We start from the raw sequence: 25,336 nt of genomic DNA on the forward strand, positions 1-25,336 counted from the left end.
AAGTACAGAAGGTCAAATATGTATTTATTAAAATAATATTATTATTTTAAAAGCATAAAAGCTTAATTAATAATGGTATGTTGCTATATTAGTTTGATGTACTCTTACTATGTCAATTTGCCGATCAAATCATTGTCAAAATCCTTAGTTATAAATAATTCAACATAAAAATGTTTCATGACAATTAAGTCATTTCTGGGGGAAAAAAGAATATTGCATTAAGATGAGTCCAAACTAATGTATCCAACTTTTTAATATGCATCTTCATTGAATGTCCCACAGGCACTACAATCTTAACATGTTTAAACCTGTACTTGACATGTTTAAATCTGGACTCAAGATCTTTCTGCCCAACTCTATTCTTTCTTCTGTGTTACCTCTCCCAAGGGTTTGAGACTCATCTTTGACTCTTCCCTCTTGCTATCATCCATATCTCATTGGTTTCTAAGGCATTTTGATTCTATGCTTGAGACCCATTCTTTCTTCTATATCTCGACAACCACTAAGTTAATGAAGAGCCTCATTTTACTTACAAAAAAGTTACCTCACTTGGTAACAAAAAAGCAGAGACTCACTCAAGCTAATTAAGGCAAGAGGGTTTATTGTACAGAGTAATTGGTGAATCACACAATAAGCTGGGATATAAAAGGACAGGTGTTGATTAATAGAAACCATTTAAGTATAAAATTAAACAATAAAAAATAATAATACCTAAATACAAATTTAAGCAACCATGGTTTATCTGGTAGACATCCTCTAGTGCCTTATTCATTAATCATGCATGGGAGATAAGCTTTCTAAATCCTATGTGTCCTTATATTTGTTTGATAACTTAGCTAGATATAAAATTCTAGTGTTGGTGTCATTTTCCCTCAGAACTCCTCCCACTCTTTTAGCATCCCCTGATGTAAATGAGAAATTGGATTCTTATCTAATTTTTGCCTTTTTGTACCTATTTTTCCCATAGTGTAAACAGTTAGGTTTTTCTCATTCTCTTCAATGTTCTGAAATGTATTAGCCAAATATCTAGGTATGATATAAATCATTATTCATTCATCTTTACTCAGCACTTGATAAGGTCTTTCCACTTGAAGGTAAGTTCTCCCCTTTTGTTTTAGGAAATATCTTTTAGTAAATCTTTGATAATTTCCTCACCTTCATTCTGCCCTTTGGAAATCTTAATAGTCTGAATTTGTCCATCTTACATTAATCCTCTTTCTTTCTTTCTTTTTAATATTTATCATCTTGCTTCCTTTCTGCTTTATATTCTGGATTATTGACTTCATCTTTCAAAACTTCTATTGAACTTTTTATTTGACAATCATTTTAAATACTGAAAAGCTCTTTCTTATTCTCCGAGTGTTACTTTTGACTGGCCAAACCACTTTTACCTCTCTCCTCTTACCCACTTTGGTAGCTCTCCAATTTGTTAATACCCCCTTTCCATATTTCTGAGATTTTTTTTTCTTTTGGCCTCTAGATTGTAAAGACATGACTAACTTCTGTCAAGACTTGAAAGGCAGAGGAGAAGTTTTTGAGACCACCCAGCCCAACTAGCAATCACAGTTAAAAAGTCCTTTGGTTTTTCTGTAGCAATAATAGCGGAGGTACTGATATCTAATCCTTAGCTTCTAGAGTGACTGGGAGGGATTTCCAAAGGAAAAATCTCATTGAGTGAACAGTTTTCCTGAGTGCCTCACTTTAGAGTGGGATCATACCTTGATTCTGTGGCCTTTCTAAATATTCTGTAAGCTAACTTATATGCTATAATAAATTTCTTTATACTTAGAATCAGCCAGAGTGATTCTATTGTCCAATCCAATGCTGGCAGATAACAAGGAGTAAACTGTTCCATGTTCATACCTTCACTTATCCCCCTTTTCACCAGTCAGTACTTTCCATCCATATATATCCTGGTAGTTTGTTGAAATTTGCCAGTTCATTTTCTATTACTGTGTAAAAAATGACCACAAACTTAGTGGCTTAAAACACCACCCATTTATTAGTTTACAGGTCTGTAGGTCAGAAGTTGAGGCAGGCCTGACTAGGTTCTCTGCTCAAGATATTACAAGGCCAAAATCAAGGTATCAGTTAGGCTGTAGTCTTATCTGGAAGCTCTGGGGAAGAATCTGATTTCAACCTCATTAAGGTTGCTGGCAAAACCCCGTTCTTTGTTGCTATAAGTCTAAGGTCACCATTTCCTTTCTGGCTGTTAGTCAGAGGTTGCTGTCTTCTTCCAGAGCCCCCACCACCACCACCATCACCACTGCTTTATCACATGGCGCCCTCCATCTTCAAGGCCAGCAAGAGAATCACGTTTTAATCCTGGCCTCTCCTTCTGCCACCAAACAAAGAAAACTCTGCTTTTAAAGGATTTGTGAGATTAGATTAGGATGACGCAAATTATCTCCTTTTTATTAACCCAGTCAACTGATTAGTAACTTTAATTACATGTGCAAAATCTCTTTTGCCATATAACATGACATATTCACAAGAGAGGGAATTATGCAAGGGCAAAAGTCATTGGGGTCATTCTTAAAACTCTGCCTATCTCAGCCCTCTCTAGTTCACTTTAATATCAGAGGTTGAAACCTTTTTAATTTTTTTATTATTTTCATAAGCTCTTCAGATTGAAAAGGATCTGACATTAACTACTCAGTTTTGCATCTTAAACAATAGTATCAATCACACCCATAGTTGGTTGCAAATTTATATTAGACTTGTATGTGCAAAATATTGAAGAATGTTCTCTCTATAAATGATCCAATCACTTGCTAGCCACTACTCCCCTAATGGGGGGGGGGAAGCATAACTTCATAAACTCATTTAGTCTGATTTAATAAAGTCTTTTGATAAATGTTATATATTGCCAAAGAAAAATTGCACTGGCAGAGTAAACAGGCAAAGAAGTCTATTCAAGACATTACAGCAGGGGAGAGAGATTGACCTCAACTATACTGGAACAAAAGGTGGGAGTTTTGAATCCTTTGGTGAGGTAGTTGGAAAGTACTGGAGGACCTTAAGGATAAGATTGGTCACTGCGATTAGACCATTTATGTTTGCTATTTGGTGATTATCAAAGTTAGGCTCCATGCTGCCACAAAAACTGGGAGATAGGAGGAATATCTTTCTTGATTCTATTTCAAAGGGATGGCTAGCAGGTTCTTGAGAAAGATATTACTAGGTTGTAAAACTGGCAAAATTCTGTGAGAAAATCTGCATCTCAAACGGGCAGTGAAAGAATTTACAATTGAAAGTTTTCTAAAGTAAATGCTCTAAGAAAAGGGAGGTCAGGGACTTAAAGTCCAGAAGAAATCTGTCTGAAGTTTAGTCAAGGTGAGAGGAATGTTAAGGCTACTTCGGTCACTATTAAGGATAAAATGTTTAGCATTTCAGTTTTCTACCCATCACCTATTTCTCTCCACAAATGTATATGAGTGTTTGAGGAAAGTGAAGCTTATGTAACCTTGTGTCTGATGACAAAAGATGGAGACCTTGAATCCATACAATGTCCCCTGGATTCTTGCTGGTCACTTCTGCAGCGTGGCCACTGTTGATCACCTGTTGGTAATCACTGAGTTGTGCTGGACCTATTGGATTTTTTTTAAATGGAAGGTATCATGTTGGTTCCTCCCACTAGAGTCCTTGGTTCTATTTGCTTCCAGTCTTGAAGTCATTGAGTTCTGCACCCTCTGTATCCACTAGTATTCTGCCCTTCTTTTGTGACCATTCTCTAGGGGTAAACACAAATTCCTATATTCATTATATATCTTTACCCCTTGAGAACCAGGGCATTACCTCCAGTTCATTAACCTGTCTTCCACTGGCACCTCTGCATATTGCTTATCGTGTTTTAGGGCACTGAACTAGAAACTCAAGTTTCCTACTAGCCTATACCTCCCTAACACTATTTCAGAAGTAAGCATACTACTACTACTACTGCTACTACTACTACTACACACACACACACACACACACACACCCTAGATATTCTCAGTCTTCCCAAACCCAGCTCATTGTTTCAATCCATCCCTCCACCTACTCCCACTCTTACCCCAACACACACATACCCACCCATGTTGAGATTGGCAGCTGACTTTTTCCACTGACTTCTGTTATTCTTCTTCCCAACCCCTCAGGGCATTCTCTTTCATACAATTCCCAGGCCTAATACTCTAAGCCCAGTTTTTTATATCTTAATCTGTAGCTATAATAATTTTTAATTCCTGTCTTTTATAACCAAATTGTATTGCTAAAGAGCCTAAAACTTAGTTCATGTAATTCAAAGCTTATCAATGACTTTCTAGCACTAACCACTTCCCTCTTTCCAGGGCATTATGCTTCAAAATGGAACTTGGAGGGGAACAATTCTCTTAAATATTTGCAAAATATTACCCCTGTCACACACTCTTGAGATGAAGCAAACATATGGGATAGTCACCTGGCTATAAAAGTGTTTTTAAAGTCTTAACAGAGATACAAAAACAAATGTCTTATAGCTAAAGTTCTGTCTAGCAACCTGTGCTTTCTTTTTTTAATTTCCATAAAAGTATGAATACTGTTACTTTTATCATTCCCCAAAATAGAATTTATGAACCTATATTCAGTTGAAATAATGACAATTGTGTCTTAAAGATGCGATCTTTTGAGAATGCTGTTTATCAGTTACACGTGTAGCAAGTATTATTACCTAATTATAAATAAAACAATTTACTTACTTATTTACAAAGATAATTTGAACAATTATTTGTTATTGTTTGTTTCTTAAAGTTCCCTTCAAAGTCATTCTTAAATAACTATATACATGATATATGTAATATATATGGAGATATATTATGTATGTATGTGTGTATATGGAGAGAGAGGGAAATGGTGGTTGAATAAAGTGCCTTCACTCTGAAACCTTACTCACCTTATCATTTAGAAAGTGTAGACTGTCATTTATTTGGAGTTTTTTTAATTATAAGTATTAATAAATAAAGTTAATTCAATTTATAAGTTCTTGTGGTTTCAATATGTAGTTTTTTCTTAATGCATAAGGTTTAACATCTAGCACCATTAAATTAATGGTAAAGTGGCAGTATGGTAGTACGTACATTAGTTGTTATTATTAAAAATAGGAGAGTAGAGATAAAATTTAGTTAAGTTAAAACCTTAGACCTAGGATTAGATGCTGTTTATCCAGATGTCTCACATGTGAAAGCTGCCATTTCCATCATCTTCTTTCATACTGGGGCCTTTGGCCATTTTCTCCTTCCTGCTCTTGACATAATCTAGTTGTGAGTTCCTCCCATGATAAAATGGGACAAATATCCCCCATCTTTATGTTTGCACCACCAACTGGCTATTTCCCGATTTCAACTTCTTAAAGAGATATTGCAGTAATATGGCTTCTTTACTTGACTCATACTATATTACAGCTCTCCCCCTAGAACGTAGTAACAAAGCTCATAGACAATTTGAACTATTGAGTCAACATTGCATAGCTTATTCCTTCAATTGGGATTTGTAAATTTAGAGGGCATAGAGGCAATGGATTCCGCACCCCACCCCAAACACCCATCCCTACACAAACATGCAATTTAAAGATGCTCCCCTCGTTTAAAGACCATCCCCTCACCAACACATACATCCCTACTTAAGAGTCTAACTTCCCAGGTTAAAATCCTGTCTTCCACATCATTGATCTTCCCCCAGCGCTTCATTCAGATTATGCACCTAGTACGCAATCGGAAAATGTTTGTGGAACACTGTTGAATGTCAACAGTCACTCTGGGCTTTCGGATAAAAATGATGAATCATCACAGGATAATTTCAGCATCCAGAGCCCAAACTGTAACCGGGTTGTGCGACTATCCTAACACAGAATTCACAAGCCCCCGCCTGCGAGGAACCAGCAGAAGGAACGCGAGAGATTTGACAGCGATGACTTTGACCACCCGCTTTTAAATCAGCCAGTTGGGTATTAGAAACACTCTACAGTCAGGATTGTCGCTTCAGGAAGGAGTGGAGGCGGGGGTGAGCTGCGGAAGCAAACCTCCGCGCAAGGCACTCTGGGACACTGCGACTCCAAGGCAACCGGCGGGCACGCGGTTGTCATGGAGACCGGCGGGCGACTCTGAAAGCCTTGCGGAGGGGCTGCCTTCGCCCCTACCCAGACAAGATGCTTCGCGGAAGCTGTAAGGCCTCTGAAAGGCGAAGACACTTTATTGACCGCCTCAACTGGCAACAAGACCAGGCGCTGAGCAGCAACATCTACCTCCTACGAGAGATGGGCCCCACCTCCTTTCTACTGAGAGAGGAAGAGCCGGAAAACAGGGATTTCCGAGTAACTACCGCCCCCAACCCGCCTCGGCTCCCTGCCATGCCTACCCGCGCGGTCCCCCCAGGCCCACCTTGTATGTGGCCACTTGCTGCCGAACCCCACCCGCGAGTGTTCCAGACTCTAAAGATGTGCACATTGCAGAGCGAAATAGTATTTGTTAGAAAAGTTCCATTATTGGAGGTTAGGACTCCAAATTGCATCCAACTCTTCTAAGATGATGGCCTTTGATCTCTGGGCTTAAAAACGGGAGACATTTTATCTGAATATATGGTTTGCATTTACGTGCGTTCTCAGATCCGTTAGCAGTCACTAACCCTGTAACTCAAACGAAATGAAAATCGTACAATCTGTTTACAAGCCGTATATATTTGCTAAATAAATAAAATCGGGTTTTCTTTACTTTTTAGTCAGTCTGAAGCTATAACAAGACCCTTTTTTTTTTTTTTTTTTTTTTTTTTTTTCTGTACGTGGGCCTCTCACTGTTGTGGCCTCTCCCGTTGCGGAGCACAGGCTCCGGACGCGCAGGCTCAGCGGCCATGGCTCACGGGCCCAGCCGCTCCGCAGCATGTGGGATCCTCCCGGACCAGGGCACGAACCCGTGTCCCCTGCATTGGCAGGCAGACTCTCAACCACTGCGCCACCAGGGAAGCCCAAGACCCTTTTAAAGTATGGCTTAAATGGTGATTCCTTGGAAATGTCTTAATGAATAAAAATTCTTTTTAATTTTGCTGAAAGACCACAGATATTTCATATTCTCAAATCCTATTCTCACCACTCAAAAATCAGCCACCACTCTACCTCCCAGGAGTTGACTTGAAAATTTTTAATTTAGTGTCATGCTGCTTATCTCAGACGTCCTTTTTTCACTTTATAACCCTTAGAGCATTTAATAAATAGTTTAAGGCAGTACAGACTTGGTGAATAAAATTAGTTTTCTTGAATAAAATTAAACTCACCAATTGAAACGCACAAAACAAAAACCCCAGAAGAACTACTTTACAAAAGGTCTTTAGCTCCATTGCAAAGTAGAATTTCCTTTCAGTTAAAAATTTATAGATTTTTTTTCAAGTTTTTAAAATTACATTTCTTTTCTCTTGCCTGAATGTAGGTCTCTTAAAAACAGTCTTAGCTGACAATGCAATTTGTTTAACAAGGCAAAGAATAAGGAAGTGAAAAATCAGACTTGTGTCAAGAATTAAGATGTTCCAGTAGACTATGTTCAACCTTTTGGAGTCACCTAAAATACCTAAACTAAAATATCTCTTGAAATCTATTTTAATCCAATTATCTATTAATTTTACTCTATAACTCTAAAAACTGACTGGAACTTGTTTTTAAGTGTGCATTTTTCTTTTGAAGGTTTCTCTAGGAAATCCTCATGTTTGTAATTGTGCCATATTTCTGAAAGGAGGGGAACTTTGTAAGCATATATGCTGGTAAGTGACATTGTACTGAAGATCTTCCACAAAGGAACATCTTGGTATATTACATGTTTTGCCTTCTTCATGGCTTGAGTACTGCAAGATTAAAGAAATTTGGTGTTGGGAGAACTTAAAGATAAAATGGTTGTAGCTTGTCAATATCGTTTTGGATATTTTATTTCATCCCAAAAATTAAGTGAGGTTTAAAAATTAAAGTGAGGTAAGCATACTACCACCTCTACATGTTTGGAATGTTATTGTTTTTAATAAGAAAAAAATCAATGTTTAGATTTTCATTATGTACAAAGGTGAAATGTAACAATAAAACAAAAAATCTCCCCTGTTCACATCACTGATGATAATTGCATGGTTCATTATGATATTTTAAAATTTTACTATTTTCCTTTTCAATAAACATTTGACTATGAATCTTTTAAGATTGAAATAGGACTCTGCTGAAGATTACTTCTGTCAAATATAAAATTTTTCCTCTAGAGTCAGAACCTGTTTATAGGTGATCCCAGAAATGAAAAACAAAAAAATTCCTTCCATGTAATTTAAACCCACATCAACTCATTTGTTTACCTACTATACTTATACCAACAAATCACTAATTATATTATTATAGAAAGTTTGTAATTGATATTTTAAGAGAAAAAAAATCAAACAAGAAATTAAGAAAAGTGTGTATCATATTTCTAATGCTTTTCTTTATAGGTTAGAAAACAGTATATATACATATAGGTGTTATTTTCAATGCTTTTATTTACCAAGTTTTTGTTGTTTTGATCAGTTTTTATTGAGCATCTACTAACACAAGTTATTTGCTCTAGTTAGCATAAAAATATAAAATATGGTCCCTTCAAAATTTGCAATTTGGTTTTATTATTATACATAAAATAGGTTTTTTCCATTTTTATTTTATGCCAGCTTCCTCAGAGCAAGGGCATTCTGTTCTGATTTTTATGTAATGTAACTAATTTTTTACAGTATGTTTACCATAAACTTAATGGAAATATAATCCAAGTATTTAACATACTAAAGTATATTTAATATATTTAAGTAAGAATTTAATATATATTTCCCACTTTTTAAAAAAAAGTCATATTCCATTTTAATTGGTGATATTTGAAAGTATTTTTCTGTCATACATACCTAGTGGTATGTATAGGAAAACAGTCATTTGTTACTCTATCCAGAAAATTCCTCCATTTCCAGGAGTAAGAAACTTCCAAGGAAGTTTAAAAAGAGTGCTGTGAATACTTAGATTCCCTCACTAACCTCTCTTTGTGAGCTACTCTATGTCATAAAGAAATACATGGACTCTCTCTGCCAAATCTCTTTACTGCAAATGTCTTTTGTTTCCATGTATCATAGTTTTTTCACATATGCTTATTTTAAAACAAAAATTTAATGACTCCTGTAACAGAAAACTGATGAGAATTTTATTTATCCCTAATACTTTCAGCAATGTAAATTCTGTAATGCCATTCCTATTCTAAAATTAATAATACCTTTTGAGGTTATGTCAGAAATAAATGTTTTATTTTGTTTTTCTACTTTTGAATATTAGGGTCTTGTTGAAAAAATTCAGGCTTCCAAGGAATCATGAATGTAAGTTGTGTTTGTGTGTTTTTACTAATTTGAAGTTAACAAATTTAATAATTGTTTATTTAGACATATTCTAAATTTAGACAGTTATTGTCCAGACAATCTGAAAACTGTAACACAGTTTGTTACATTTAAGACAATTGGAACATTTTTCTTCCTATTTAACAAAAAATGTAACTTTATATGCCATTTCACATTAAAAAGCACTTAATAAAAAATGAGGTGAAATAATGGCCAGGTTTTCAGTAGAAAAACTTTCCCTCATGAATTCTAAGCAAGGATTTACAGTAGTTTCTGTATCTAAATTTATTTTAATTATGAGAAAAATGACAAATGTAATTTTTCAGGTCCCAGAAATAGTTGACATGATACATAATTTCATTTAAAAATGTTTACTGACAAGTTTTTATGCAAAAAAATATATGTATTTTACAGTTAAATAGTTTTTATGTCAGTACCTCCATTGAGTTTAAAGTCAGGCATATGAATTTTTTTATAATTTTCAATTTGAAATTTAATTTAAAATTAAATTCTAGAGTCCTCAAAAATAAAAGAGATAGAAAAATAATTCTATCACAGGTTATTTAGATTTATACATTTTATAATAAAGATGCTATCATTATGGAAATGTTTCCTGCAAAGATTTATTTAACCTATACTAGATTCATCTAAGAACTGCAAAGGCATTTAACATTTATTAATAAATGTTTATAATATTCATAAAGAATTAAAGTGATAATCAGTTTTCAATTTTTTCAATTCAAGTTATTGGTTCTATTTAAGCAAATATTATATAAGTACAAACACAGTTAACATTTAAAAGTCCTACTAGATAATAAATTAATATTAGTGTTTCACAAGGGTTTTTCTTTTGTATTCTTCTCTCTACCCATTTTCTTAGAAACATCTCATATTTTCTGTTTCCACCTGTTACCTCTGTAACAGTGATTTCCACATCTTATCAGCAGACCAGTATTTCCAGCTGCCTTCTGAGCACCACAATTTTGGAGGTCCCACAGGCATTTGGAATAGTAAATTCCCCCCATATGTGCTCTCCTGTTGTATTCTCTACCTCACATATTGGCTTTCCTTTTTCTTTAGTCTCCAAAGCTAGAAACCTTGGCATTCTCCTTGTTTTTCCTTTCTCATCCTCTTCTCTCGTAAAGAAATCCTGTTTATGTTACATCCTACCTACTTCTCAACAGTGATTTTACTTCCCCATCCTCATTCTTACCTTTGTTCAACCTTCATCAGCCCTTAGTACTGTCCTTTGTAGCCTCCCTGTTTCCAGCACCTGCACTTTGTTGCTTTCTCCTTCACATTGTAGACAAAAGGTTCTTTCTGAAATGTCACCTACTCTGTACTTCATCCTCTCTCCCAGTCCCTTCATACACAATAATTAGGTTGGATGAGTTCGTGGATATTGTTTTCTTCTCTATTTCTCCATTGTATACACCTGAAGTTAAATGCTCACATCCTCTCCAAAGTCTTAGTTATTATCTACACTATTTTCCATATCATTTTCACAAGCTTCTATACTAGGGCTACCCAACAGAAATATAATGTGAACCACATATGTAATTTTCTGGTAACATATTATAGAAAGTAAAAATAAACAGGAAAATTAGTTTTAATAACATATTTTAATTTAACCCAATACATCAAAATATCATGTCAGCATGTAATCAATATAAAAATTATGATATTTTAATGTTTTTTCATACTGCCTTCAAAATCTAGTGTGTATTTTACATTTACAATGCATCTCACCTCAGACACTATATTTTCATTGGAAATGCTTGATCTGCATTTAGACATCATAAAATATTCAGTTGAAAAATAAATTCATATAATACCCAAATTGTTATAAACATAAATTTTCCAGAAACTATAGATTATCAGTTTTCCATTTAACTTTAAATAAGACAAAATTTAAAATTCAATTTTCAGTCACACTATCCACATTTCAGGTGCTCAGTAGCCACATATGTCTAATGGCTACCATATTGAACAGTGCAGCTCTACCCAATTACACTCAACAAATATTTATTGTACTGCATATTAGGAACTCTACTAGGTGATTTTTTTAATAAATTGAATCATATGAATTGCCAATATTTTTTCATCTACAAATATAGCAATTTCATATGGGTCAATCTAATACTTTATATCATATCCTTTGTGCTCTTGAAGGCAGAAACCACATCTTATTCTTTTTATAAATATCCATATAGTAGGAAATTTTTTAAATGTTTAAATTTGATCCTATATATTAATTTTGAAAAATTATATTTCCTACTATAATAAAATATTTTTATACCTCATATTTAAAAGACGTTTTAGTTACTCAACGTTGAGAAAATCCTTTGTGCACAAATATTCAAAGAAAGTATAAGTCTCAATAATGTTGAAATTTATCATTTAAATGAAAGTTTGAAACTTAAAGTAATTCAAAGAAAGCTATAAACAATTATTCAATAATATTATGTAAAGTATGTACATAAGTGTGGAGAAGAAGGTAGTGAAGCAGAAGCATTTTGAACATCATTCATAGATTATTTTCTAAAACAAATCTGGAAACAATTATTTGTGCCCTAGTGTTGCATACAAGAAACCCGAGATTCTCTTTTATTTTTGAAGACCTATAAAGATGATTACATAGGAATTTTTTATAAAGATATCAGTTTTTGAACACTGAATATTATTTTCCATCACCCAACAAATGCTTCCCAGTAAAACCTGGCTTCATTACCTAATGGTTTTTCCTAAATACAACGTCTAGGAAATGCCATCTTGTCCCTTTCTCAATTAAATATTTATGGATAAAATAAAAGCTGCATTTAGGAAAATTTTTTAAATACCCACCACAAAGATATAATAAACATTTTATTTTCTCTTTTCTTTTTTGACCTTGTATTTATGTATACCTAATAGTCTGTGGGAATTCTGTGTTCTGCTTTTGTCACACACTGTTACTTTATATTTTCAGTGCTATGTAGTCTCTCTCATTCAAGTCATCAGTGAATGTTAAACTATGATATACCATGATAGTGTATGGTATATCATAATTTATTTAACATTCTTCCATTTTAGGCATTTAATTTACTTCTGACTACCTGTTATATTCTTTGTAAATGAAACTTTTTCTTCTCTCAATTATTTGTGTAGCCTGAAGTCTCATTAACTGGATCTTGCAGTAAAACTATTATTTTTTTACTGAGATATAATTGACATATAACATTATATTAGTTTTGGGTGTACAACATAATGATTCAATGTAAGTATATATTGCAAAATGATCAACACGATTAATCCAGTTAACGTCCATTACCACACAGTTACAATTTTTTTTTTCTTGAGATGAGAATTTTTAAGATTTATTCTCTTAGCAACCTTCAAATATGCAGCAGAGTACTATTAACTATAGTCACCATGCTGTACATTATGTCCCCATGACTTATTTATTTTATAAGTGGAAGTCTGTACCTTTTGACCACCTTCAGCCATTTCTCCTACCTCCTAGCCGTCCCCTGGCCCAACATCTGGCAACCATCAATCTGTTCTCTGTATCTGTGAGTTCGAGTTTTTTTTCCTCTTTTTAAGTATTAATATTTTTATGTCAGTCACCCATAGGTATTGCTTTATAGCAATACTTTTGCTGATTTATGATTTCAGCAGTATATCAATTTTCTGCTAGCTTTGCTTTTTGGATTCATGTTTTAGGCATATTTAACCATATTACTTAAGCATAAAATGGAAGACATTAACAGCATATTTAAGTCTCCAAAGAAAATAAAGATACATGGAAATATTTTGAAAAGCTAATAATATTTCTATAATATTAGAAAAAAAGACTAAGTCACACAAAGTGGGAAAAAATAACAGATACAAAGTTCATAGTAATCTATTCATTCCTAGTAAATTAAGTAAGAAAATAGTTTTCATTCTTCCATACATCTAACATACGCTTAGAATCTAAAATGCCCTGAAATAACTTTTTCAAATAAAAAGAGAAAATAACATAAGGCAAACAAGATGTAACATTCTATTTATTTATTACCTTTTATTTAGATTTATTCTGTGTCTGCACCTCATTTTGATTTTAACTCACTTTTCTTTTGATATTAATGAGATTGAACATCTGTTGACTTTAATATTTGTACTACATGTGTAAATTAAACTGGCTATTTATTTATTGGGATAAAACTACACTCTTCCTAAATATAGGGATTACCCCTCTTTGCAAATGTTTTCCTAATGTCATAATTCTTTTTTATATGGTTTCATTAAATTTTGTTTTATATATATGTATATGGATTTTTGTGTGTTGCTAAATCTGACCATTTTTACTTTTATGTATATTGTTTTGGTACTTTGAAAGTTGTCTATCTTCCATAGTATTTTAGAGATTTTTTTTTCTGCTAGGTTTTCTATTTTATTTTTATTCTTCTTTATAGCATACATGTGTAGTTGTATTGATATAAATTGGAGGTTGGTATTTGGTTTGAAGTAATTTAATTTTCTCCATATTTTTACCTAGTTATCTCAATAACAGCTATGAAATAGTGCTTCTTTTCATCCTTGTTTCATAATTTTTATAGTGAGTTTTGTTTTCTTTGTAATACATTATGATATCTGATAAGGTTAGCTGTCTTGCTCTCCTTTATGAAAGAATATTCTTTTATAGTCTCATACATTAATTTTTCCAAATTAATTTCAGAAGATTTTGTTTCTCCCTTTTATTCTCCAATTCATGTTATACCACATAGAACAGTTTGTAGCCAGCTCCTCTTATGAAGTTTTATGTTTCAGTATTTCTGCTGCTCTAGAGAATCTTTATCCCCCAAAGCACAATCTTTTGTCTTCATTTTCCTCCTCATTTCTATAGGGAGCAGATGTTTCTGTGTCTCTGTGACAAATAGCCCTCATCCTCCAAAGTAATGATTAATTAAAATATTATATCCTCCCACATTCCACCTGCCATGCCACCTCAGACAAGGAACAGAGATTTCTGTATTGAAATGTAACTGTGATGTTTTCAGTATTGTTAATGTTTAATTGGTAATCTTTTTAGGGAAAACGGAGCTTTTCATTATCTTGCAAATGATTTTTTCATCTCTATGTATTAAAGAATATATAAAATGAATAGAACTCAAGGGGACCAATAACAGCTGGCATTTAAATTATGTTAAGAAGAGGGAAAGAAGAGGGGCATGGGAATGGGCCAGAGAAAAAGGGAATCTAAGATGCCTTGATCAAAACTATATGCACTTAGTACACCGTTTCTTAGAAGGACAGCAGGATGGAGAAAATTCAGAATTCAAAGACTGTGTATCCCAAATGTATAGGCAGTATAGTTCCTAACAGATTGTCCTGAGGAATACTGACCAAATCTATGAAGAATGTGGCTACCGAGACACTTGTGGGGACGTAAAACTAAGGAAAATAAGCGCAACTGTGTCTTCATCTCTCATTATCTATTTACTAATTTATTCATCTAACAAATGTTAATTACACTAACTACTCGAATCTCTCTTCTCCTTTCTGTATTTGTGCCCATTTCTTTTAATACTCCTGTATGATGATAAATATTTGTTTATGAACAAGAGAACAGATCAAAATGTAAGAGATGATTATAGCACCAATCCAAGGAGGAACACTTTCATATAATTAATCTGAAACCTTTATAATGCACTGGTTACACTGACTCTTTTCAGTAACAGGAAAACAAGAGATAACTTCTATTCTTTTTATAAATGACTCTTTTCTGACCTTTTGGCTCTGAAAGGAATACGAAAAGTGGTAAATGTCAGTGTAATAATTCAATCTTTCTGATATTTGGGGAAAAAATCCTAACTTTCCGCCTAAGTTGTTTCTTTGTCTCCAATTTGCCACTGAATTTTAATACTTTGGAATTTATCGTTAGCTGCTTTGCAATTAGGTCTTGTGGAAAGAGAAATTAGCAACTTGCTTCGAGGGATTCATCGAGTTCAAACTCCCCAACAAGGAAGGAACAATGAAAATGCACAGATTGAAGAAGATGGTTACATTAAACAGAAGGAAATTAGTTCAGATGATATATGCTCTATTTGTCAAGAAGTACTTTTAGAGAAAAAGCTTCCTGTCACCTTTTGCAGGTGACGTGATTTTTCTTTGGATTCTGGAAACTTATGAAAAAATTCTAGTTCAATATATTTGTAATATGTTATGAAACATGTTGATAGAAAAATAATACATATTTAAACAATTATACTCAATTGGCCTTCTTTTATTTCCTAACATGTTGTGAGAGGTCCTATGCTAACTCTAAATATTTCTGGGCTACATTTTAAAGGATGAAAGTTAAAAAATAACTCCACTTTATTTACTTTTTCACTTTAAGTTATTAAAGTAGATAATTTTCATGTTTCTGTTTTATACACATGAATAAATGCCACGGCTTGGAGTAGTTACAAACAGTTTTTCTGAAAGTGAAGATTATTTTACTTTAAAATGATAAAAATTCTCTTCAGCTTTTCTAAATTTTATCTTTAAATAATTCAAAATATCACTTATACATAAATGTTTATTGAGAGTATTGTACTTAACCATTCTTCAAAGGCACTGTAAATTTGGACTTGGAAAATTTGGGCAACCATTTGGTATTGAACTTTTCAATTCTTTTTTTTTTCTGATTATTTACCAAAATTTTCATCCACATGTATTTTTTTCACATAGCTGCTTCTTTTGCATATTTTAAAATTACTATTTCCCAAAATATTATTTCTCTCAGCAGATATTTATTGGGTACAACCACATTCATATTGTGTGACTTCTAGAAAAATAAGGTGACACCCCTGCTCTCAGTGATGCTTCTTGTTTAAAAACAATAATTATTGTTATAATTTTCCTTTTTGTTAAGACTATATGCATTCTCACTTTAAAAATAAAAATATTATAATGATGCAAAATCTTTTACCACCATTTCACTGAAATGGAAAAGATTTTGTTTGGAATTCTGATGTACTAAATTAAATATGATAGATTAGATAGATAAAATAGTGTTTATGTGTGTAATCAAGCTATATCTGGAGAATCAGTTCAGAATCTATTTTTATAGGAAATAAAGATGGTAGCACAGAAAATATATATATATATATATATATATTTATATATATATATATATATATATATATATATATATATATATAACTTTGCTGTATACAAATGGTAAACTTGGATTTTATTTCTAACAGGTTTGGCTGTGGCAACAGTGTTCATATAAAATGCATGAAGATCTTAGCTGAATATCAGGATAAGATATCACACACTTCCATGTTGAAATGTCCCTTGTGTAGGAAAGACTTTGCACCATTAAAACTTATTTTAGAGGAATTCAAAAACTCTAGCAAACTTGTGGCTACAGTTGAGAAAGAGCGACTAGACAAACACCTTGGAATTCCCTGTAATAACTGTCAACAATTTCCAGTTGAAGGGAAGTGTTATAAGTAAGTATCAATCAGTAATATTATAAATTTGTAGTCTAACTTTTTTTTTTAATTTTAGGAAACTTTGAACATTAGAGTACTAGTCATTTAGGCTTCTTCTTTTCCTCCTCTATATAGTGTGTTTGCCTTAAAGATGGCTACTTATTTAGGATTTTCAGACTAGTGATCTGTGTCAGCCCAGGACCTTAAGAATTTCAGTTGTTTTATTTTCTTTACTCACACAGAGTATTGGCTTTGCATTCCAGTCTAGATTGAGAGTCTGAAGTAGCATCCTTTCTTGGAAGCTCTGAACACAGGCTTTGTAGTTTGGCCTAAATGAGTTTCCAAGCTCAGAGCCCTGCTAGATAGACCTCTCACCCCCTGTAACTTTCTTTGAACCACCAATGAGGTCATTGCCAAAAACTCCTAGGACTGAGCCAGAGGGATATTGACTAGATCAACTGAACTCGAGTTCCCCAACTCCAAACTGCAATGATGCATGTTTTGTTTTCTTTCACATCTTATACCTTAACAAAAACAAGATACTTATTAGAGAGAGAAATTTTCATTACTTTTTGAGTATTCCTCAAACTTTCCCACAATTCCACACTAAAACATCAATTAATTGCTGTGCTTGGGATATTGTGCTTTCTTAATTGAAATCTTAACTGTATGTTAAGAAGAAAATATTTTGCTTCAGTCTTTGTTAAACTTTTTTCTAAAATGCATCAGTTTACTTTTCACTCTTCCTGGAATTACATTATGATGAGTCTAATTAATATTTTTAAAACCCTCTCATAAAAACATAAACCTGTTTTTAATCACCCCCAATGGTGAATGATACCTTTCTCCTTTAAACTGTTTTAGTCCTTTGTTTTCTCAATGTGTCACATAGAAGTAAATCAACCAGAGCACCATTAGCAAAAGTCTTTATTGAAAACAGCAAGCCTGAGAAAGCTCACTTGAGGAAGAAGGGCAGAATTTTTATAAGGTTTAGCAGGAGGTGTTCAGCTAGTTTCAGGAATGTTGGCTAAAGAGAATTCTAGAAAAAGGAAAGACGATATTTGGCATTAGCAGCCATTTTGGGGGCAATCTGAATTTTTTCAAGAAGGGTGGGTAAGAACAATAAGGGGCTAAGGTAACGTGTGGAAAGGTGGGTTGGGAGGAACAGCTGGGGGTGACAAAGACAGGTGAAAGCCACGGTGTAAAATTTTCAGTTTTTATAGTGCTGTATTCCTCAAATTGTTAATGCGTGGGTGGCTTTGGTAAAAGATCTCAAATCTTGCTTTTAAGTATTTTGTTAATGACAATGCTCTCCTCTGTCCCTCTGACTGCTATTTCTGTCCCCAAGGGTGATTCTTCCTACTACCCCTCAATACAGGCATTCTCCACTGTTCTGCTCCCTGCCTGCTGCTCTGCACTCTGCTTTCAGAGTAACTTCTCTACGCATTTGGCTCACAATTATTCACATCCATATCTCCTTCCACTCCCTCAAATGCTAACATTTCAGCCATTAGCCTGAAAAAACTATTTCTGGGAGTTTTAGTAATGGTTTGAGTAGGAGATTAGGTAAACTAGAAAGCTTTTCAGTTCCTCTTCATTAAAGTTTCATAATATAGCTACTTGCCTTTTAAGAAGTTAATTCCAAAACTATCATATATATATATTAAAATATAGAGATACTTAACTTTTTGTAGCCCAGCATAACTTGATGTATTGAATAAACCGCACCATTGCTTTGATTGGTTGATGTTAATTATTAAGAATATTCCATGTATGTATAAACAATAATAATGAATAAATTAATACTTGCTGCTTCTAAGATGTCTGAAGGATATATTTTCCCAGATTTCTCTTGGAAATAGCCTTCTAAGTCTTTGATAACTTGAGTAAGAAAATAACTTTATTTGCTTGAAATGTTATTTTTGGTGAATATTGCTGAAAGTAAATTAAAATTCTCTGCTTGTGGCAAAATTTTTATAAGTGATACATGTTTAGATTGAGCTTTGTGGAAAATTAAGTTTTTTAGTATATCAATGATTTTTATTGCAAACTTTTTATACATATACCTTTTTCTATTTTGTGAGGACAGAGAAGGAATATAGTACAATTCCTGTTTTCAAGAAGTATTCTGCTAAGTATAACTCTAGCATTCATGAAATATAGGAAAACACTGGGTAATCAAATGATAGAATGTCCAATAGACTGTACATCCTAAAGGAACTTAGAAAAATAGATAAATGAAAGATAAAGCATTCCAGGAAGACATCATGGTAGGGATATGTGGTAGGCAAAATAATGCCCTCCCAAATATATCCACATCCTCATGCCCAGAACCTGTATGTTAGGTTACATGTTGTAGGGGGATTAAGGTTGCAGATGAAATTCAGGTTGCTAATCATCTGACCTTGAAATAAGGAGGTTATCTTGGATTGCCTGGGCTCAGTGTATAATCACAAGAGTTCTTAAAAGTGGAAGAGGGCAACAAAGAAGAGAGTCAAAGGGATATGTGAATATGGAAGAAAGGCACAGAGAGATTCTGCATTGCTTGCTTTGAAGATGGAGGAAAGTGCCACAAGCTAAGCTAAGGAAGGTGGGCAGCCTCTAGAAGAAAGGGGAAAGAAACAGATCTCTATAACCTCCAAAAAGAAATGCCATTCTCTGGACCCCTTGATTTTAAACCCATTGAGACCCATGTCAGACTTCTGACCTACAAAACTGTAAGATAATAAAGTGTTGTTTAAGCTGCTAAATTTGTTGTAATTTGTTTCAGTAGCAACAGGAAGCTAATATGGGGTGAGATTTAAGCTGGGCCTTGTCATATCTGCATAGTTCCCAGGAAATCTTGGCCAGAATTTTTCACCAAAAACAATCGGAATAATTGGATTTTTTCTTGTATGTTTTGGTGTTTTGCATTTTTAGGTGTACCGAATGTATAGAATATCACTTATGCCAGGATTGTTTTGATAGCTGCTGCCATCTTTCTCACTCATTTACATTTCGTGAGGTACAGTATCCATCTTGAACTTCATATAGTGTTTGTATTTTCCTATTGTAAATCTAAGTAAAATCTAAGAATAGGTAACCCTCTGGAATAGAGCTGACTGTGCTTGAATAAAAACCAAAGACCATAATTTTTGGAGAACTCTTTTTCATAAGGATTTATAGGCAATCAGTTCTTACATTGGTAATTTATAAAATCCAACACAATAACAAATATGTAATGATATCATACATAAATCTTAAGGACAGAAATTACAGCCATCAAGCTTGAAAATTCATTTTAAAAAAGATCTCAACACTACAAAATGACTTATAATGCTACTGACAACGATTTACGGTTTTAAAATTTCTTACATCATGGAATTATATTGCTATCATTTGAATCTAACAAGTAAATAAGTATCTCCTGATGCTGAATAATAATGCTACCTTCTACTTACTACACAAGATAAAACATCCACAATTACCATTATTGATTAATAGATAAATATTTTTACCTTAAACAGTAATGTTATAGGAGCTGTGCAACAGTATATTAGACTCACTAATAATTTGCAAATTCTTTAATGTGTTAAAAAGCTATCTTTTAAAATGATGAGTATTTATTTACATTATTTTGTTATTGATACACAGCCTACTGATTTAATGCACAAGATAAAAGCTTCCACAATTTGCAAAATAACATTCACCTTTTACCTATTACAGAAGAGAAATCAAAAATGGAGATCGTTGGAAAAAAGATCAGATGAAACTGTAAAATATATAGATATTAAAAATGAGATAGAAAAGATGCCACATTTTCAAGAAAAGCAAGGGTGAGATTCTCAGTGAAATTCATATTTCTTGGGATATTTAAATAATTTTTCAGTTCGGATAAGTTTTATTCATTTCTTTATTCAATAAATATGTATTGAGTACTTATTATATATACTAGGTGACATGGTATTCAAGTGAAGAGCAAGGCTCTGGAGTCAGAATGCTTAAATCCAATCCTAGTACAACCATAGGTTGGCTATGCAACTTTTGGGCTAGTTACTTCACTTCTCCTTGCCACATTTTTATCTTTAAAATGGGGATAATTATAAAACCAGTCTCATAGGAATTTTGTGCATATGAAATGAATTAATACACACAGTAAATATTCAAATAATGCTGTCTATTATTATTATTAATTCTACCAGAAATTGTACTAGGTATTAGGGATCTCTAATTTCCTCAGCAATTAAGTGATCATCTAAATAAATGTAAAATTAAAACTGATATATGTTATGTAAAGGAAAAATACAGGGAGCTTTGAGATTTGCTTTGACGTAAATGACCTCTATGGGAAGGAAGGCTTTCTTTCCTTATTGCCCTCTATTCCACCCCGAGGGAAGGAGAATGCTAAGGGGATTGGTTGTATTTCAAAACTCTGACTAGTGGACAGTCATCCAGACCTTTTGCCATACTTCGTATCAATTAAAGAAAATTAAACATACCGTGTATAATTAACATATTAGGTACACTATAAAATATATACAAAGCTCATTTTAATAGGATGGGATAAAATTGAAATATTTTTTAAGGGACAATTTCAATGAATTAACCAAACAAAAATTGTGCTTGTTTATACATATGTATGTGTGTATATATGTATTTCTATCCCACATATATATAGTAGATAGATAGATAGATAGATAGATAGATAGATAGATAGATAGATAGATTTCTATCCAACCCAGTGGATATCTAGCCCATGCCCTGTGGGTGCTCCACACACTTCAGAGACCACAACTCTTGTGGAGCATAAAATGCTTTGTGGGTATGAAAGGAGCCTATACAAAGTCTCTCCATCTCCATTTCCCTTGGCCCTGGCTGGGTATCACACTTCAACCTATTAGAATGATATACTGTATAACTAATGGTTTAGGAGGTATTGTGGGGGGAGACAAGAGAATATTAGGGGTAGAAGGACATTCTAGGCAGAGAAAATGGAATAAGTAAAAGGAGAGAGTTTCAAGATTTTTTTTAAAGTGATTAACAACCTGAAATAATAGAAACACACAGATTCTTTTTAGTTGACAATTAAATGACCTTGGTAAAAGCAATTTTTGTAGCATGATGAAAGTTTGTCTGAAGAGTAATGAGAAGTATAAAGTTTTCTACAGAATATATTTGAACTTTATTCTGAATGACTTTTGAATAATAAGAATGCATCTAACCTTTTAACCAAGATTTTGTTTTTAAATATTGTTTTATCAGTTGCTAGTGGCATCATATTTACATTGTGTAATCTTAGTTATGTTTGTTGGTACTTTTGGTACAAAAATGGGGTTGGTATCTTTAGAGTTCATTAACGTGGTCTAACAATACAGAAGTAATAAGCATATACCCCAAGTGAAATGTCTCCTCATACATTATGACCTACCAGTTTATAATAGTAGCCTGGAATATTTAATATGTTTTACCACGTATCTTACTTCCTACCAGATGACAGAGTGAATTGGGTTGTATTTTTCTAAACACAAACCTGTGTGTTGGCTCAGTCTGAAATAATTTGAGTATATGGTTCTCACCAAAATTATGTTCTGATTTCATTGATGTTAAAAAGTACAAATCAAAAAAATTCAGGTTAGTATTTTTATTTGAAATGACTAAATTAAATTTTGTTCCTTATGAAGTTGATGTTGAAGTTGGATCCATCTTGTTCAAGGTCAATACAATAGATTTTGTAACTTTATAATGTACGAGATTTATTATCTTCAGTTCTAGAAAGCACTGGGTTCATTCGCATTATTTATTTGGAGGTTATTACCTGTACTATTGATTACTTCCTTATCTACAATCACATATGACCATTCATGTCTCTCTGTTTATTCTCATTTAGCCAAGTTTACACACCAAAACACGTGGTAAGGTCACTGCCTCTCTTACTGATCACAAAGAATAATAAGCTGCTTGCTCCAGGCTACCAGTGTCGACTTTGTTTGAAGGCATTTCATCCTGGTCAGCATACAAGATTGCTACCATGTACTCACAAGGTAGAAGTCACATCATTTTAGTCTGACTTTCCCTGTAGGGCCAGTTTTCACAAATGAAGTGGCAATTTAAGTCTCTCCTTTTACTTTTTAGTTGAATTATGAGCAGAGATGTTCAAATTGGACAGTGTGTGCAGAAAGCTAGAGCGGAGACTATTGAGAAGGCAGCTCTGCCCCCCAAGGATGGATTCCTATTAATTAGGATTCATTTCTGTATAAACTATTGAGGAAAGATAAAATGGCACTTTAAGTTAGATTCTCTTATCTACTTTAGTTACCTGTAAAAGGAAAAGGCTTATAGAATACTAACTTTTTAATGTTATTTTTATGATTCTTTAGATGAAACAGAAATGCTTAATTTGACATAGTTTATTATTATTTCAAATGAACTTACTGGAATCAAAGTCTAAAGTTGCTGAATCACTATGTAGTGGTAACCAGGTTTTTTCTGAGATAAAGTTGTTTTAATAAATAAACTTTTATAGCTTTAGAGTCACCCTTACTTATAATGACTGATAATTTGTTTTCTTCCCTAGAAGGTGATTTGTCACGTTATGTCTTACCATCATCATATCAATTTTCAACTCTAGTTGGCTATGACATTTTTATTACTTAATAATTTTCATTCATTAGAAAGCAACAGTGAAATTAATGTCTTGAATAAGTAGTGAGTTTTTAATGAAATTGCAAAAATGGTATCCATAGAAGGCTTTTCATTTTAATGTGGAAAATGAAGATCAGTCTCTAACCAATTACATTTTTAAGAGAACTTCAAAATATTTCCATAAAACTTGATGAATTTTATTACCTTCCAATATTATGAAACAGTGTTAAAAGTAACACAATAATGAAAGTGGGGAAATTTTACATGGATAGTATACATTATAAACAAGATAATATATCTCTGATTAACTTATAACTTTTTTTTAAGTTTCATAGGAAGTGTATTGACAGTTGGTTACTCCACAAGTGCAATTCATGCCCTATTGATGGACAAGTTATATATAACCCTTTAATCTGGAAAGATAGAGCAGTGAATGGACATGCACATCAATCTGTTTCAAACACAAACATCATTCATCTGTCAAAACAGAAAGAACCAGAACTTTTTATTCCTGGTACTGGATTGGTATTAAAACAAAATGGACTTGGAATTTTACCTATCATACCTCAGCGTAATTCTGAAAAGTTGAATACGCCTCAAAGTCCAATAGATACTTATCAGAATATAACAATAGATGATCTGTATTCTGTCAAAGTAGATGATTCAAATTCAAGAAAATCAATCTATGAATATAAAATTAGCCAACATTTCGCCAGCTATATCCAAGATTTACCCACTGGATCCTTTGGAAAAATATCATCTGAAATGTTTTTTCCTTCTGTTGATCACAAGAATATTATATATCCAGCTGGAGAGGAAAACCCATGTATCAGTAAAAAACACCACGCCGGTCAAAGCCAGAAGATAAACAAGGACTGTAAACGTGTTAACCACAATTCAAAGAAGACTCTTGGTAATAAAATAAGAGAGGACAACACGAGACCAAATACTTTGCTTCCAGAAGATTTAAATCTTATTGTCAATTGGGGTACAACTAAGCTTGGTTTGTCTAAGAGGTATAATAATTGTATGGGGAAAATTAGACCAAATTGTAGTCATCTATCCAGAAGGCCTATATCTCACCCTTTAAGTACAAAAAGTACTGAGCTATCTTTAATATTGGAAGGAGTTCAGTTATAAAAATGTATTTTATTAAAATCAGAAAATATTTGAATATTTAACATAAAAAATTTTTTGTAGAACATAAAAATGCTATATACTCTTGACAAATATTCTCTGTTGTTATTTTGCCGACTTGTCTATGAATAATGACCTACAGCTAAAGGGAATGGCCTCATTCCTTATAAGACTTAAAGAATTAGGTATCTTAATGAGTATGTTCAGTATGTTATGAATTACAAATAATTTTTAGAACTTTCACATATGACTTTACACTAATTAAAATAATTGTTTTTAATTAATGAAATAGATCTTCCATGCCCTGAGTCACTATTTTCAAACATTTCACTTGATGACATGTAACATACAGGGATTCTTTCCAGGTATTTTTACACTTCCTTGCACTAATAATCACCACAAACCTATAGGAAAATCCAGATGGTGGTTTTCTTTTTTACTTTATTCCTTAAAGGAGGTTTCTTGTAAAGGAAATGAAATAAAATATCCTTATAATGCTATAAGCTATGCCACATTTATAGTGGTTTTACTGGGGTTTTTTTTTCATCAAGAAATATATAAGTACTACCAAATTCCCCCTTTCTTATTGAAGTATAGTTTATTTATAATATTGTGTTAGTTTCAGGTGTACAGCCTAGTGATCCAGTATTTTTGCAGATTATATTCCAGAATAGGTTGTTGTAAGATAATGAGTATAATTCCCTGTGCTATTCCATTATAGATTATTACAAGATAATGGGTATAACTCCCAA

The 25,336-nt window shown here is 33.1% G+C and overlaps 1 protein-coding gene across 1 annotated transcript; it reads left to right on the forward strand.

Moving 5' to 3' along the window:
• Window positions 1–6,163: 6,163 nt before the first annotated feature.
• On the forward strand, window positions 6,164–24,587 carry ZSWIM2 (zinc finger SWIM-type containing 2; the record flags this gene model as incomplete). Its single annotated transcript, XM_079710128.1, has 9 exons — window positions 6,164–6,328; window positions 7,685–7,761; window positions 9,320–9,360; window positions 15,284–15,494; window positions 16,593–16,844; window positions 19,746–19,830; window positions 20,532–20,641; window positions 22,693–22,846; window positions 23,775–24,587. 9 exons carry the CDS (start codon window positions 6,164–6,166, stop codon window positions 24,585–24,587), a joined length of 1,908 nt encoding a protein of 635 aa, XP_079566254.1.
• Window positions 24,588–25,336: the final 749 nt, after the last annotated feature.

Source organism: Hyperoodon ampullatus, assembly GCF_949752795.1.
Source record: "Hyperoodon ampullatus genome assembly, chromosome: 8".
Classification (NCBI taxonomy): domain Eukaryota; kingdom Metazoa; phylum Chordata; class Mammalia; order Artiodactyla; family Ziphiidae; genus Hyperoodon; species Hyperoodon ampullatus.